This window comes from Parasteatoda tepidariorum, chromosome 12 (genome assembly GCF_982258835.1).
Source record: "Parasteatoda tepidariorum strain Cologne lab strain chromosome 12, Ptep-v5.0, whole genome shotgun sequence".
Taxonomy (NCBI): domain Eukaryota; kingdom Metazoa; phylum Arthropoda; class Arachnida; order Araneae; family Theridiidae; genus Parasteatoda; species Parasteatoda tepidariorum.
Window position 1 is genome coordinate 3,044,461 of NC_141766.1, and position 18,152 is coordinate 3,062,612.

General features: G+C 28.6%; 1 protein-coding gene across 9 annotated transcripts in view; it reads right to left on the reverse strand.

The window, feature by feature from the left end:
- Positions 1 to 18,152, reverse strand: part of ACC (acetyl-CoA carboxylase) — a 165,717-nt gene that overhangs the window by 36,624 nt on the left and 110,941 nt on the right. For all 9 annotated transcript variants that reach the window (XM_087155609.1, XM_087155613.1, XM_087155610.1 and 6 more), the window contains 9 exons: positions 18,029 to 18,106; positions 14,266 to 14,355; positions 11,999 to 12,067; positions 11,833 to 11,924; positions 11,071 to 11,338; positions 10,859 to 10,999; positions 4,861 to 4,992; positions 4,642 to 4,779; positions 3,253 to 3,373 (listed from right to left, as the gene is read on the reverse strand). In XM_087155609.1, the coding sequence (XP_087011735.1) occupies positions 3,253 to 3,373; positions 4,642 to 4,779; positions 4,861 to 4,992; positions 10,859 to 10,999; positions 11,071 to 11,338; positions 11,833 to 11,924; positions 11,999 to 12,067; positions 14,266 to 14,355; positions 18,029 to 18,106 (1,129 nt within the window). The remainder of the gene's footprint in view (positions 1 to 3,252; positions 3,374 to 4,641; positions 4,780 to 4,860; positions 4,993 to 10,858; positions 11,000 to 11,070; positions 11,339 to 11,832; positions 11,925 to 11,998; positions 12,068 to 14,265; positions 14,356 to 18,028; positions 18,107 to 18,152) is intronic.

Sequence of the window (18,152 nt, forward strand, 5' to 3'; positions counted from 1 at the left end):
CCACCGTTGAAAATTTGATTTCCGGAAACTTCTGTGATCAATGATTTTTTTAAACGTCTGGACCTTTGATCTCCGTAAACTTCTGGATCACTGTTAGCGAAAAATCCGGAAATCCGGATTTTTTCCAGAGCACAATCAGCCCTGGATTTAGCTTATAAATCAATGTGCTTTCTTCTACATTGTGGTTGTGACACCTCTAAAACAGATAAAATAGTCTTTTTTGCTCCGTCTAGCACCACCATTTCTCATGACAAAAATATAGTTCCAACTTTATTTTATATTTTTTACTATGAGAATCAAGTTTTGATGGGAAAAAAATGGGTTTCGTCATTTGGAAAATTTGTACACTGTAGCTGTTATAGTGAGAGTTTCATTGTTGTAAATCATCACAATCTCCATTCATACCTCTAGCCAATTAACTCTAGCTATATCTCTAGCTAAATAATATTGAGATAAATACATTGGCCTTGCTAACTCATTTATTTTTCAAGAGAAACCAGTCTTTTCTCTAGTAGGATTTTTGTTTAAGACAAACAAAAAGTAAATCAATAAATATTTGACTGGTTTTGTTAAGTTATTAAAAAATTTAAAAAAAAACTATTAGTCCAGGGTTGCCACTCAAATCTGGGGGGGGGGGAAATTCCCTGTGTTTTCCCTGTACAAATTATACACAATATATTTAGAGGAAACAACAATTACTGTGCTTTTGTGTGAGCTATTTGGGCTAACTATGTTTATTAGTTTTAATTGCTGGAAAAACAGCTGAACATACTTAAATAATGCGATAGTAAATGAAATAGTTTAGTATAGCTGAAATATCATGGTTAAATATCTCATAGATTACGCTTTGAATTGTCATCATTTTTGAAAAGACAAAAATAAGAAACAAAATTCCCTGCATTTTCCCCGTTATTTTAGGTAATTTTTAAATTCCCTGTATTTTCCAGGTTTTCCCTGTTCTCCCTCAGAGGAGGGAAATTTGAAACCACTATAACAGATCTAAAAAAAACACTCTAAAATCTTACAATCTTGTAAAAATTGAAATTAAGAAGAAGTTTATTCTAAATTAAAAAAGTAAACAATTCACATAAACCAGAATTTAATAAATTACTGGTCAATAATGAAACTGCTTTGTACGTGAAAGTACCCATACTGGAAGGAATTAACATTCTGAAAACTAATATTGCATGGAAAAAAGCTGACATTCACTAATTGCTGAAACATTTATATTTCTTTTGTCATAAAGAAAAGTTCAATACATACATTATAGAATAAATTTAATATTATACAGTAGAGAACCATTTATCCGGTATCCAGATAACCGGGAAAAATTTTGCTGGAATTTCCCGCCATTTTAAACTAGAACGATTTTAAACTAGAACGAAAAAAGCGGAAATTGGACTCATCCTTGAAGTTGAGTAGAGGAAAATGTAAGGAAGGGGAAGATTTTTTTCCCCGTTTACCCAGAGAAACGTCATTTCCTCCGTCACCTTGAAGGCAGGGAAGGGAGGAATGTTTTATTTTTTCCTTTAGGCCGTCAATCAAACTCAAGGGCGTGGCATGCTGATTTCGTTTTCTGCTTGATTTACGAGGGGGTGGGGAAAATGCATTGCATGCATATCAGTGAACAGAAAAAGAAAAGAGAAAAATATATTTATTTGACATTGACTAATAAAAATAAAATCTTTTTCTTTTGAATAAATTCTTATTCTTTGGAAGTGCGGTATCAATTACAAGTTGTTCTTGGTGTGGAATCACATCTGCTGTAATTAAAAATCTTGTTTTTATCAACAAAAAAATAAAATAAAAGGAGAATTGTTTATTATTTTAAACATAGGATTATTTTATGAAGCAGATTGCAGTTTTGTTTTTCTGATTCCACTACGTTTGATTTTTTTTCTTTTCGCGATAAATTTCGCACTCAATAAATTAATCCTTTTTATTCATAAATTTTATCATTAGGTTTTTTTTTTTTTTTTTTGAATTCCGTTGATCTTGCCTCGTTTCGGGTTTTAATATTTATGCTAATGCCTTTTTTAACTATCGTCTCGGTTCGATAATTTTATTTAGATTAATAAGTTTTCCTTTTATTTTATCGTTTCCCCCGTATAATTAGGTATGAAATATATTGCGTTATTTAATCATTGGTTTTGTTTATATTATTTAATTTAGGAATTGTAATTATTTTTAAGAAATAAATATGAGAATTTTGTATTTTTTAAACTTGATTTTCTTGTCTAAACTTGCAAATTTTTTTGTTCTTTTAAATGTTATATTTCTACCATTTTTTTTTCTTTTTAAAGTTAGGAGTACCTTCCTTTTTTCTCTTACTTTATGCATTACACTTTTTCCTTGTACTTCGGGTTCGATAAAACATCGATTAATGACACTTTTTGGTCGATCCAGAAAACCGGGAAATTCAGATATCCGGGATAGCGATGGTCCCGAGCATCCCGGATAATTGGTTCTCTACTGTATTTTCTTATACAATTAAATTATTTCAATAAATTATTTAATGATATCTTTAATATATCCCGATAACTGCAAGCACGTCTGGGAGGGACACGGTTCAAGTTTTCATAAGGACATTGCCAATGTGGAAAAACAGCATCAAAGAATAGATTCGCAGTAATGCTGGTGACTACAGAGAGGATTCCCCCCCCCCTTTATTGCAAGTGACAAGTCAAAAGAAATCAATGTTCAAAGCAGATTAAAGTATTCCGAACATGTATTATAATATAAGTGCATAGATATAAACCTTTTTTAAACAATTTTGTTACTTTTCACATGTGTTTTCTTTGAGTCAAAAGAAAATAAATTGCTCAATGATCAAAAATTAACGATAATGTAACACGTCAACCAATTCTATTTCAATACCAATTCTATTTGATTAACCAATAATCTCAGCACATTGAATTCATAAACTATATTCATTTCAGAAACACATTCATTGTTGCACGAATATTCAATAAAAAAAAATTACAGAAATTAATTACTAAAGAATAAAAAACAATAATATAATATTTCTCAGCTAAATATATAACAACCAAGATACATAAGTAATATTTTAATTTTTTAAATTGAAAAATAATTGCTAGCTTTGTGAAGCTTTTATAATTATCTGTTATAACCTCTGTTCATATTAAAATATAACATTATAAATGTAAATCACAATGAGAAGCATATTTTCTATGTGAAATCACTAGTTTAAAATTTATGAAATAATCAATTATTTATTTATTTTTTACTTACCAATAATATCAGTGATTTTATACCTTGATTCACCTTCATCTTCTATCAAAACAGCATGCACAGAATTCATTGCACTTACTTTTTTAAAATTTTCAGGAGTCAAGTACAAATATTTATAGCCCTGTAAATGATTACAAACATAAGATATGTACTGAAATATTGCAAGAAAATATTTAGATCCTAACAGTCTCTTAATAAACAAAGACATACATCATTAAACTTTCAAATATCAAATTCTAGAAACGTAAAAAATCTTAACTACAAGTTTAGAACAAAGATAGCTACATTTACACAGATTATCTTTTTTACCAAACTTCATTATAGGACATATTATTTTAATTCATTTTTAATAACTGAAAGGAAATATTAACATTCTTATCTTAATGCATTTAATATATTTTTTTTTTTTACTTCTTACAATTAAGTATACTAAAAGTCTCGGGGAAAAAAACATACAAAAATAGTGAAATTTTCTTAATTATTTTCAAATAAATGAATTTTTTTTAAAAAAATAAAAAATCTTTAATATAAGAAAATCAATTTTAGTACTATCTATAAAAAACCTTTCCACAAATTATGTCACATGTCATTTTATAATTAACAATTTTAAATTCGAATCAAGATGAAAAAGAAAAAAAAAAGAGTTCGCATCACAGACAATTTATTAAAAATTTTGATTGTATGTCTATCAATTATTAGGAATAGTAAAATAATTTGATATCTAAGGTGACAGAACGTTATTGGATAAAACTGAGAACAAATTAATTTAGATATTCCTAATTCTATTTTTAGCAATTATGCAAGACTTAAAATTCATTTTCTAATGAGGCAGAAGGACAATTTGCACACAGCCTTAAATTTTTAGAAATTTAGAAGGATGATGGTTTACAAATTTTTTTTTCTGAAAATTATAAGAAAAATTTTACTTTTTAAATCTTTATATTTAGTATTGAAAATTCGAAAGGTATTGTTTTATCTATTACTCTATAAAGGAAATAGAAAAGACAGTAGTCTCAACATTTCTTAACACCTCACTAAAATAAAATTTCTCAAAAACTAAATAATAAGATCTATATTTAAATATTTTTAAATTACTTAAACATAAAATTCCTTACTAAGAGTCACTAATGATGTGTACATTAAAATTATATGATAGAATAAAATTTAAAGTAAAAGAATATAAAAAATATGAAGTCGTTCAGTTTGAGGAATAAAATTTAAAACAGAAAAATAAGTCATATTTATTTCAAAAATTTAAGCTAAGATCTGAGATTCTATGCAATTCATTTTTCTGAGGGCACAATAGAAAGAGAATATTTAAAAGACTTAGCAAAGTCTAGAGATTGTTTCACTCCTAGAACAATTTTTAGAACAATAATGAAAAATTACCTTGTCAGGATTTTCATTATCAATCCAAGCTATATCAAATATATGCTTTATTTCCTCAGCTAAACCTATACGGGCACCACTGTTTGCTGATATGTATAATCTGGGAATACCTAATTCACGAGCTCTTTCTGAAGCTTTCTATAAATATAAGAAAAAAACAATTAATCATAACAATTGAATCTTATTTGATTACAAGTATATTCAAATCATAATTCTTACACAGAATAGCAGATCTTCTTGAGTAGCAAAAGTTCCAATTGAGGAAGTTATATCATTACTAATAACGATTGCATCCCGTCCTTGAGGATACTCTGGAGTGAAAAAAGTCATTTTCCAAGCAACCATTCCAATCTACAGAAAGATAACCACAAAAAATTTATCCATAATAGAGAAATAAAAGATAATTTTTGATTTCAAGAAATGATCTAATTAACTCTTGATAATATTATGTGAATTGCATAACTATTTATTATCTTTCAATTAACCACCTGTCATGGTGTACAGTGTGCAAAACAAAAAAGATAATACATTAACAACTTTTCCTCTAATAATTGGATTTTTATGTACTAAAATGCAATCAGTATGAATACATTGACTATCCTTAAATATGCTAAAATATTTGTACTGATAATATTTCAGGTTTCAAATCAGACACAAAAACATAGTTTTTCTTTGAATAAACATTCCTTTAATTTTTGAAAAATTTGGATTCTTTAACCTTAAATTAGAGAAGTAGCAATCTGGAAAATAAGATCCTAATAGTGTTAAGTAGAAAAGTAGATCAAAATTTAAACCTCTTAATGTTAATTTCCCTTTTTGCACTCTGAATAATATAAAAAAAAGTTGCATTTAAAAAATTTTACTTCTAAAGAACAATCTGAAATTTTGATGAAATTTTTTTTTTCGTATCATTCAAAAAAATTTTTAATCATTATTAAAATAAATAATAAAAATAATTATAAAAATTTACTTGTAATGTAGAATTAGTACATTATGCACCTTTGTATATCAGGGTGGCCACTCAAATCAGATTTCAAATTTCCCTGATTTTTCCAGGTTTTCCAGATAAAAATCTTAAAATTTCCAGGTTTTAGTTTCTTTATTCTAATGAAGTGTAGGCAACAAAAGTGTCTACGTTATTAAATATTTTATTCAAAATGTTATTTTTTTAACATATCCTGAAAATAATAATTTATTTTGACAATTTGGCAAGATTTTTTATTCATTTTTTAATGTTTTGGTACAAAATTTCGAATCAAAAATCATATATTGACCAACAAAAGAGTAAAAATAAATATTAGTACGTAGTTAGTTCTTAAAAAAAACCTTTTTTTAAATTAAAATATGTTATAAAAGGTTAAAATGAAATAGAAAAAATTAGCATTAATGCAACAATTGTAACAATTTGACATTGACAATAAACATTGCTGTTAGCGATTGTAAAAAAAAATGTGTGATTCCAACCAATCACACATTTTTTTTTGCTGAGAAAAAATAATTCACATATTTCTTTTAATGGGAATACAAAAGCTTTCAGAAAAAGAGTGCAATATAAAATCTATTATTATTATTAAATTATAACCAACTAATTTTTGGAGAATTTTATAAAGTTAAAAATACAAAAACATTTTGTCAAAATGGAAAAAAAATTACCAAGAAATCATTGGAACAAACTTAAGCCATAAATGGATTCAGCCCAAGGACAGAATTTAAAAACAGAAGCTAATATCCTAATCCCTTCTTCCACCTCCACCACAATCCTTCCTAAATTGCACAGTCCATAGCGGTCAAAGGTTTCCACATTCGTTTAGCAACAGTGGGAGAATTTTATGTGGCATTCTAGTTTAACAGAGCTGTAATGGAGCAAATTTTGAAGCAAGCAAAGTATTGCTAAGTTGATGATACTTCAACTGCTTGGAGATACATTTCCGTCTAAAAAACGTGGGTATAATGGATGAAATAATTTAAATTCAGAAAATTAGTAAATAATTTAAATTAGTGAAATTAAAAAAAAATTCAGCTTTTCTCTAAAATTTCCTGATTTTTCCAGGTTTTTATCCAAATTTTCCTGATTTTTGCAGGTTTTTTCCAGTACAAAAAAATTCCCTGATAATTCCAGGTTTTCAAAGTTTTCCAGGTGGGTGGCCACCCTGATAATCAAGTTTTACAATTGTAAAACAAAATTATTTTAAACAGTTACAGGGGTGCTACTCGCAAAATATCAAATTGTCTCACCAGAAATTGCATTTCGTCTCAGTTAAAATCTCTTTTTGGCTCACTTTGTCTCAGCTAAAATTATTTTTTGACTCAGTTTATCTCAGCTAAAATGACTATTAATCAGTTTGATAACAATATAAAGATAATTTTCAGGATCCATAAAACCATTAATAGCATACTAGGAGTACTACAATTATACATACATTCACTATTGCTAGGATTTTAAAAAAAACCTGCACATGATTTATTATAAGGTGCAGTGAAATTTTGAAATATTTTAGGTAGGAATTTTTCAAGAAAATTTTAGGGAGCACTTAATAGCCAAAAATTAGCATATATACATTTTTATATCAAAACAGAAATATATAAAAACTACTATAAACAATTTAAAAAGACACATATAAATATACTTTTCTTTCTAAAATGACTTGCATCCTTTATTAAGTATAAAAGTAAACTTTTTAGTTAATTGGCATTGTTTAGTAGATTGTACTTTCTTGCATTCACAAGATCAGTTAGTTGACTATGTTCTTCTAATTTATATAGCTAAATATACAATCAAAATGTAATTATGAATGCACTTAGTAATTGTTTAAATGCAACAACTGTAGAAAAATATATCACATCTTTACAGTAACTAATTCAAGAAAAAACTTAATTCTACTTCCTTCTAGAATCATGATACTGGATTTTAAAATCGCGAGAATGTGAATTGCGACATTGGGTTTTAAAATCGCGTGAATATGAATCGCGATATTGGATTTTAAAATCGCGTGAATATGAATCGCGATATTGGGTTTTAAAATTGCGTGAATATGAATCGCGATGTTCGATTTTAAAATCGCGTGAATATGAATCGCGATATTGGATTTCAAAATCGAGTGAATATGAATCGCGATATTGGATTTCAAAATCGCGTGAATATGAATCGCGATATTGGATTTCAAAATCGAGTGAATATGAATCGCGATATTGGATTTCAAAATCGCGTGAATATGAATCGCGATATTGGATTTCAAAATCGTGTGAATATGAATCACGATATTGGATTTTAAAATCGCGTGAATGTGAATCACGATTTTGGATTACAAAATCATGTGAATATGAATCGCGCTGTAGGATTTTAAAAACACGAAAATACAAATCACGATATTGGATTTTAAAATCGCGTGAATATAAATCACGATTTTGGATTTTAAAATCGCGTGAATATGAATCACTATTTTGGATTTAAAAATCGCGTGAATATGAATCGTGCGGTTGGATTTTAAAATCGCGTGAATATGAATCACGATTTTGAATTTTAAAATCACGTGAATAAGAATCGCGCTGCGGGATTTTAGAAACGCGAAAATACAAATAGCGATATTGAATTTTTAAATCGCGTAAATAAGAATCACGATGCATAATTTTTAGATCACGTGAATACGAATCGCAATGAGTAATTTTTAAATAGCGTACAAATACGGAAAACGAGATCTGATATTACAACTGCGTGATAACGAATCGCAATATTGGATTTAAAAATGCGTGAATACGAATCGCGACGTTGGATTTTAAACTCGCGAGAATACAGATCGCGATATTGAATTTTTAAATTGAGTGAATAGCAATTGCTAGTACGATTTTTAAACAGCGTAAAAGAAATTGCAACACGTAAGTTTTAATCAGTTAAATACGAAAATCGATGATTGATATTAAAATCGTCTGATTAAAAATCGCGATTTTAGCATATTCCAGGGCAGTTCCTAATATTTAAAATTCCGAAAATCAGTCAAACAAAAAAAAAAAATCAAATATCGGCGGTTGAAACGAAACGCTTAGACTCCTTTCTACTCTATAGCGGAAGTCGCGGTAATCCCTTGGGTTTCTCTAATTGGACTCCCTAAATATTTCAGTTTTTGGAACATGGTCGGAAATTTTAAAAATTGGGAGAAAAAAGCGGATTTCCGCTTTTTCGCGGAAGTCTTTCCTCCCTGACATAATTACGTGTACTGTAGTTTCCTAAGAAAAAAAAGCAAGATAATAACCAATAGTATATGGGAAGAATACCCTCTTTTTTTACAAGATCACGTGCATACGATACTGATTGCTACTCACTGCTGTACATAATCCAATTATAGACACGAAACGCATATTCTATATGCATTCCAATAGCTGATTCGCCAAACGGAATTTCTGACATTTAAATGCCATATTTAGGAAACGTGAACGGCAAAATGCTCTCCAATGACTCACGGCGATGCAGATTAATATTTGAAACTGAATTCAGGTGTGTCAAATTTTGGACGTTTTGTCTCAGAATGGCGCTGCTTTGGCAGAAACTGAGCTGGATGTCGCAAAACGGCGCAGTTATGCCGTTTTGTCTCAGTTTGTCGCAAATGGCGCAGGCGTAGCACCCCTGCAGTTACAGAAATACGGTCTTATATGTAAAAACTGAACTAAGCATTAAGGACCTAAAATTTTAACCTCTCTTCTGCCTAAACTATTGGGACCTTATTTTCCAGATTGTAATTATCTCCCATATTTTGAGGGTCAGGAATCTAAATCTATAAAAAAAAACTATTTTTTTATTCAGAGAAAGTAAATTTTTTTGTCTGACTTTTGAAATTAAACATCATCTGGATAAACATTTTAGCATACTTAAGGTCAGTTCCTTGAATCATTACTATTGCATCTAAATACGTGAAAATCCAATCATTAGATCAAAAGCAGTCATTCTCTTTATTACTATGCACACTGAACTCCTTTATTTGAATAAAAAAGAGTTAGAAACTTTATCAGTCCTCGCTTCGAATGCTCTATAATTCTGACATTGGAATTTTCTTGATGATTTTCACATCTTTAAACCTTGATTCATTTCCAAATTTTTAGTTCTCATGTTTGTTAAGATGAATCAACATACTCAGAGGGCAAATCTCTTGGTAGATTTTTTTTTGATTCGAAAACAGAAAAATTATATTATCGGAACAAGATTTAAGTGTGTTGTGGACAATAAGAATTGCACATTCCTAAAGAGGACTCTAAAAGTGAATTCTAAAAATTTTACAGCCGAATACAGAAGTACATTACTTTAGATGAAGGTTATTTTAAAACATATGGGTATGTAATTTATCTAACATCAGAAATTAAATCAGTCCCAGATATCATTAGCTGCACTTGATCCAAAAAACAGGGTTTTTTTTGCATATTAAAGAGTACTTTTAATTTACTGTTTATAAGAAAGTAGACTGTCCTGGAGGACAGAACAGAAGACCTTGGCCCACACTGGGTGTTAAAGCCAACCATGATGATGGTAAATAAAATTACAATTTTGATCAATCTTTAAAATTTTCTGCTTATTACCCTTTTCATATAAAAATGTTTCACAATATTGTACATTGAGATACATTCTTTATGTTAAAGAATGAAAATATAGATGGAGATTTTTGTGAGAGATCGATATCATCACACTACTATGAGGAGACAGAAATTACACATCACCACTAATTACTCTTTTTATTAGTACACTATTAGTAGGAGGTGTTTACAAACATGCTTAGAAAATGTGAAAGAGTAGTACTATCATAACATCAACATTTTGAAATTGTTAAAAGTATTAAGAAAGAGAAAAAGAGCAACAACAAAGAACTTATGACATCAGCCTATCAATTGTACTGGATATTAAAATAAAACTAATTAGATTGTAAACTTTGAATTAGTTTTGTAGAGAGTAGGTTACATGAACTGAAAGACAAATAAAAGTTTAAATTTTAAAAAGATGTAAACAAAACATTTTATATTTGATTCTTACAAAAATGCTGACAAGTTAAATAAAAAAATATTCAAGTGCATTTTTTAAAATTGTCCAATTATCTGGGTTTTTTTCTCTTTATTAACAGTAATACTTGATCAGGATTATCAGTGCTCTACTGTATTATATTTTATGTTGCTTGCATAGTTATCATCATTGCAAAGAAATGCCTAAATGCAACAGAAAAAAACAAAAAACATATCTTACATCGTTTTCGCCAGGCAATCTTTTTCTTTCCACTAAATTATCAGTCACATCTAGCACTAATTCTGTGAATTTCAGCAGCTGGGATGGTATTTCAATTTCAGGCCTACCAATAGTGAATTCTTCCCACAGACGACTTAATGACTGTACACAAAAGAAAAAATAATGAAATAATGCTACACAAAAAGGTAGGTTATAAAGAAACTAATTCGTACCTGTTGAAACATGTCAGGAAAATCATAAACATAAGTTGTTCCATTTGACTGAGCTTGAAAACGTTTCAACTGTAAATAATCTTTAGTCATATAAGGAGTTGATATAGGCAAATCATGCAGTGCTCCTTGCTTATGACCCCAGGCTTCAAATTTGGTAAATCCAGTGTTAGGATCAGTCACTTCTTTATACAAATTCATATCCAAATAATAACCACTCTCATTTGCAAGATAAAGGCGAATAGGCATGCACTTAGCAGTTGGAGTAAGCCTAATCAACACATTAATTACAAAAATATATATTTCTTAATTCAAGAATGATAATGTTAAGAATAGAGTAGAGCTCGGATTATCCGGGAATTCGGCAAAGGGAGCTCCAATCAAATATATTCAGATTTCACAAGTTATGATTCGAGGAGTCCCAATTTCACTAGATCAATAATCGATTTTAAAAAAAAACAGATGAACTGAACAGAAGTAACTGAACACATTTATTTAAGAACACTTTTATGAAATATGCATGTACTAATTTTTCTTTGCAATTCGTAGTTTCATTGATTTGGATGTAAAACAAAGATTTCTGTTGTATGTTTAAAATTATATACACATGCATGAATATGTTTCAAAATATTTTTTTTCGTGTTTCCACCTTACTTTGAGTTTTTCAGATTATATACGATTCTTGTTATCTGCTGCGCCCTTGCCACCCAATATGTGGATAATCAGGTTCTACTGTATTAGTCAATCTGCTTATTAAATAATTACCTTATAGTCATTTTCAATTCGGCTTGCAAAACTCTCAACTTCCATAACCTTGGACCATACCTCATTACCATAGCACGAACATTTTCAGCTATCTTTAATAGTAGAAAGTAAAAGTAATTAATACAGAAACAGAATGGATTAGTAAGCATAAAATTTTTAAACTTACTTTTGACAGATCCATTGTTACTTTTGGCACAAAGTTCAGAAATATATGATTACAATCTGTTCTTTTTGCCTAGTTAAAAGGTACATAGAGTCAGAGAATAATTCTGTTATATAAAATATATTCAATTAAATAAAGCAAATTTTAATTAATAACTCTAATTATTCTTTAGTTACAATTGAATAATGCAGTGGCATTTTAAAAGTACAATGGTGTCAACTTAATATAATATAATGTATACAACTGATGAGAAAAAACATATATTTTGTAAAACTAAATAATGAATCAAATACTAATGCACATTGTTTGATTAAATGAATATGGTAAATACAGTAGAGAACCATTTATCTGGTATCCAGATAACCGGGAAACCAGAAAACCGGGAATAATTTTGCTTGGTTTTCTTGCTATTTTAAAGTACTATAAAAAAAAAGCGGAAATTTGACTCATCCTTAAAGTTGAGTAGAGGGAAAGGGGGGAATTCTTCTCCTCACTTGCCCAGAGGAATTTCAATTCTTCCCCTGACCTTGAAGATCATTAGATCCAGAGGGGGCAGGGAAGGGAGGAATGTTCTATTTTCTCCTGTGTTTATTTTCTTTTTCTGATAAGCTGCCATCAATCAAACTTAAAGGAGTGGCAAGCTGATTTCATTTTCTCTTTGATTTACGAGGGGGTGGGGAAAATGCATTGCACAGGCATAGCAATGAATGTTTGAGTTAAGGAACTTGAAACATCTGGCTAAGAGTATTGATTTTAAGGGTGAAATGTGAGATTTATTTTGAATCATCCACTTCAGTTACTCAGTTTTGTTATTTATTATGGTGAATTGTTTTATTATTTCGGATAATGAATTATTTAATCACCAGTTATATTCATCTATTTGACATCAATTAACAAAACAATATTTTTTTGTAGAATAAATTCTGATTTCTTAGAAATGTGATGGCATTAGCAAGTTTTTCTTGATGTGCAATCACATCTGCTTTCGTTAAAAATAGTCTTTTAATAAAAAAAATAAAATAAAAGGAGAAGATTGCTTATTAATTTAAGCATATAATTATTTGTTAATAAAAGCAGGCGATTATTTTATAAAGAAGATAGTTTTTTTATTTATTTATTTATTTTTATTCTGTTTTTCTGATTTCACTGCATTGTTTTTTTTTTCTTTTAGGATAAATTTCGTACTCAGTAAATTAATTCTTTTTACTCATAAATTTTATCATTAAGTTTTTGTTTTTTTTAATTCCGTTTATCTTATAATATCCTGTCTCTTCGAGGTTTCAATACTTATGTTAGTGCCTTTTTTAAATATCGTTTCCGCTCCATAATTTTCAAGTGCTGTTTTTATTTAGATTAATAAGTTTTCTTTTCATCCTCCTCCCCCCCAGCATAATTAGGTATGAATATATTGCGTTTTTTAATTATTGGTTTTGTTTTATATTAATTAATTTGGGGATTTTAATTATTATCAAAAAATAAATATGCAAATTTTGTATTTCTTAAACTTGTTTTTCTTGTCTAAATTTGCAAATGTTTTTATCCTTTTAAATGTTATTTTTCAACCATTTTTTTTTAATTTAGGAGATCTTTTCGTTTTTTCCCTGTTTTTAAATATGTTGAACTTTTTCCTTGCAATTTGGGTTTGATAAAACATCGATTAACGGCACTTTTGGCCGATCCAGAAAACCGGGAAATTCAAACATCCGGGATAGCAATGGTCCTAAGCATCCAGGTTAATCGGTTCTCTACTGTACAATTATTATATGATAATTTATCTACAATACACAAAAACGCAAACAGTCTGAATAACTGAAAATTTAAAGAACTGGATTTTCACATACTAGAACTCAATTAATTAATCACCAACCTGAAATAGGCTAATTATTTAGAGCAGACAATAGTTTAAATTACAAAATAAGGTATAAAAACATTCCTCTGAATAAATATTCTATAATTGCATTTTTTAAGTAATTTAAAATACTATCAGAACATAGAGTTAGAGATGGTAAGTATAATTTAATGAATTTTTAGAGACAATGATTTAACTTTAAATTTACACACAATCTTACAAATATATTTCTGCGAAGAGCAATAATACATAAACACTCATGATGAAAAATTAACATTTAATAAGTAATAATATTAATACTCGACTAAAATTTATTGAAAATCCCAGAAGTTCAACTATTGACTACTCCACAACTCTGGCTGTAATTGTTTTACTAAAACAAAAAACAACCAAGTTCTCTATATGAAAATAGCTATCATACCTGAGGATGCGTAAATGCAACTTCTAATTCATCCATTGCTTCTAAAAGTAATCTCTCTCCTTCATTTTGCAAATACTCATACGAGGCTTCCTGTAAAAAATATTTAGACTAAACTACTCAGATACAGATGGCTACACAATGATCACCTTTAATGTTAATTTTTAGAATCTTTGTCAAAAACAATGTAAAAAAAAGTGTACAGTCCGCAAAAAAAAAAAGATATCACCCTGAATAACTTTCGTTCTAATGATCCAATTTTCACGAACTAAGTGTCAATCTTAATGGCTCCTGGGGCTGACCTCAAATATGCTAATTAATTAGTGCTAACTATTAATTAAGTTACGAAATCAGACACAAAAACGTACTTTCTCTGAATAAACATATATTTTTTTTTACATATTTGGAATCTAGACACTTGAATTAGGGGGGTAGACAAAATTTTAAAACAATTGGGTCGTAAATTGGGTTGCAATAAAGGTTTATATATTTGGCGATAGTCCAGAAAACAGCCAAAAAAAGTCGCCTGCGCAAATAAATATTTTAAGATAACCCTTGACTGATTCAAAAGAGAAACGCTTAATTTTACTAGGTTGCTAGGCAACCAATTTCTGACTGTAAAAAAATTGAAATAATGTTTTGTGATTGCTCTGAGAGGTTTAATTAATAGTTAATAGAAAACACCTCGAAGTTTCTAGGCAATAGACAATTTTTAAGTTCATTTATGTCCAAAAAGCAAAAAAAATAAATAAATAAATAAAATAAAAAATTATTTTAATCTCTTTTGAAAAGAAAATTTGAATCGATTTATAAGTTTTCAGAATTTAAATACATGAACTTTTTATCTGATATTATTTAGATTATGCTATTTTTGCTTTGTTTATTCGAGGATTTCATACTAAAATCAAATTAACATAACTTATAATAGCTATATACAAAATTTTAGGGATAATGATTTTTACAGCTTTAATCGAGTCTTCTAGGCATGAAAGTTTGAAGGGAAAAAAAGTGCATGAAAAATAAAATGTAGATTGTATAGTAATTCTAATGCACATTCACAAGGTTTTCTGTAATTTACGATTTCTTTTTTCTATAACTCAATGAATTGCTGAATGTTTGTGGCATTTTAAAAACATTGAAATATGTTATGTTTAAGAATAAGATATAGAAATAATATGTTGCATATTGTATGATTCATTGTTTAAAAAATTGCTTCATTTTGCTAGATATTTACGTTACATGGTTTTCTTTGGATAAAGATGATTAGCAAATAGCATCCACATGTTTCGATACATTCTGAAACTTACGTTCGCAAATTCACCATAAAATGTCGCACAGCATATTCTTCAATTACGATAAGCTACATTTACCACCAAATACTGCTACTATGATTATTTTTGTTATATATATATATATAACGTCGTTGCCGAGTGGAAGGATTAAAACAGGTCATAGGTCGGGAAGGAGGGTACAAAATTTATTTATTAATTATTAGACAAGAGCAGTCATGAGAATGAGTGAAAGTGCACATGAAAAGTTGCGCTCCTTGGTTATATGTTAGGGAAAATCTTGCAAATATGTCTTAATTTAGGGAAAGAGGGAACTCTTAGTAGTTGCTATTGGTTTATGAAATAGATCGAACGTTTCCCACACAAGAGCAAAGGGAAAAATGTCCTGCTCTTAATTAAATGCATACTTGAGCCAAAAATAGATTTAAGAACAGGATGTGGTTTTTAAAAGTGTGAGAAAGTATTTCGTTTAGAATAATTAATTAGGATGAAGTTTTATAGCAAAGAAACTAACAAGAAAAGATTAATTGAAGCTTTTTATGTTACATATATATATATGTATATATATATATATATATATATATATATATATATATATATATATATATATATATATATATATATATATTTACAAATTTTGAAATTTTTATGATTTTTTTTTAAAGACAAGCTAAGCTTAAGTATTCCTTCACTGGTTAGTTTACCCTATAAGATTTTGAGAAATTTGCGATGTTGTGAGAGATGCTTAAAAATGTTGACTACGTATTTTTATTAATATTTATTAAATCTATATTCAAGAAATTGATGAATATTTTATTCCAAATTTATTCATTCGTATGTATATTATTGAAATTTTATCAGTTATTGAGAAAATAAAAATAAAAAAAAATCACATTAAAGAAGCACAATCTGTTGTATAATCATATTCTATCAGAAGCATGCTTTTATAAAACTCCACATTCTCTGAATAAAATGTATTTTGTTCAATAAAATGTTTTATTCAAATTTCTTTACTAAATTGCAAATAGAATTTTAGACGACTAAAGAAGAAACATCGTATTTTATAGCTTAAAAAAATAAAAATGAAAAGATAAGCAAACGATTATTAGCGAAAAAAATATGAATGAAATTTTATGCTAAGCGCGCAAAGTCAAGTTCCTCGCAAGTTTATCACATTTTAATATTAATCGCTCCATTTAATCATTTCTTCATTGTCGCCAAATTATTTTTTTAAAAATAATTAATTTTAATTTTTCTCAGCTTCTAATAAATAAAAACAGTTGAAACTTTAGATTTTTCAATTGAAAAATATGTAGATTAATATGGTATAAAAAAATTCATACCTTATAATTCAAAAATTTTTCATCCTTAATTTAATTAAATAAAAAATAATTAACAATTATTAAAAATTATTTTTTTCGTGAAATTATCTTTGGGTAAATGAGTTTTATGACTGGGTGAAATTTTCTTCGAATTGCTTTATTAGTTTTTAAAATATGACTAAAAACGTAAAAAGTGAAATTAACATTAAGGGGTACGAACTTTGAATCGCTCTCCTGACCAAACTATGGGGACCATATTTCCCAGATTGCGGCTACCCCCTATATTTTGAAGGTTAAGAATCCAAATATGTAAGAAAAAATATATGTTTATTCAGAGAAAGTACGTTTTTGTGTCTGATTTCGTAACTTAATTAATAGTTAGCACTAATTAATTAGCATATTTGAGGTCACCCCCAGGAACCATTAAGATTAACACTTAGTTCGTGAAAATCCGATCATTAGAACGAAAATTATTCAGGGTGATATCTTTTTTTTTTGCCGACTGTACACAATAAAGGTTGTTAGATATCAAAAATATACGCCTACGCGTTTTACCCTTATCGCACCTCCTACTCCACTTTGCATCGCTGTCATAGAATCAAGCATTCTTTTTACTCAAGAACTTCGAACAAGGAAATTCACTTGTCAGCTCTCTCATGGGCTACCTTTCATTGTTTACTGCTATTGCAGCAGCCGCAATAATTTTCGTGTACATAGCTCATTTGTTTTATTAAGTTTTGTTTAATAAATGTTTAATCAAGCCATTACAGTCTGCTTCATATTATATACAATGCACAAAGGTCATAAATTAATATTTAAGTGGCAAAAAGATGCTATCAACATTTAATGAATCACCCTTCAGGAAGGCAGGGAAAAAATATCAAAAACTGTTTGAATAATGGGGCAAACATTGGTTCGAAAAATCACCTTTTGCCTTCTCTTGGGCCATCAAACAAGTTTTGAATTTTCAGTTTTGCCTTCATTAGACTTTGATAGGGTTTCTTTTTTCAAAGCCTTAAATATTAATTTTACGACCTTTTCATGTGTATACCATTATTATTTCTTCACTGATAAAGTTTCCTTAAAATGTTTATACAGTTATAACAGAAAACTCAGTATATTTAATTTAGAAACAAGGATTGAAACCTTTCATACCTTTGTGATTAAATCTGAGTGCCTAATAATAGAACGGATGAAAAATCTAAAGTCTGTTACTTCTTGACCTTTTGCAACCTAGTAAGGAAAAAAAAACATTTAATATGATATATTAATGAGTAAC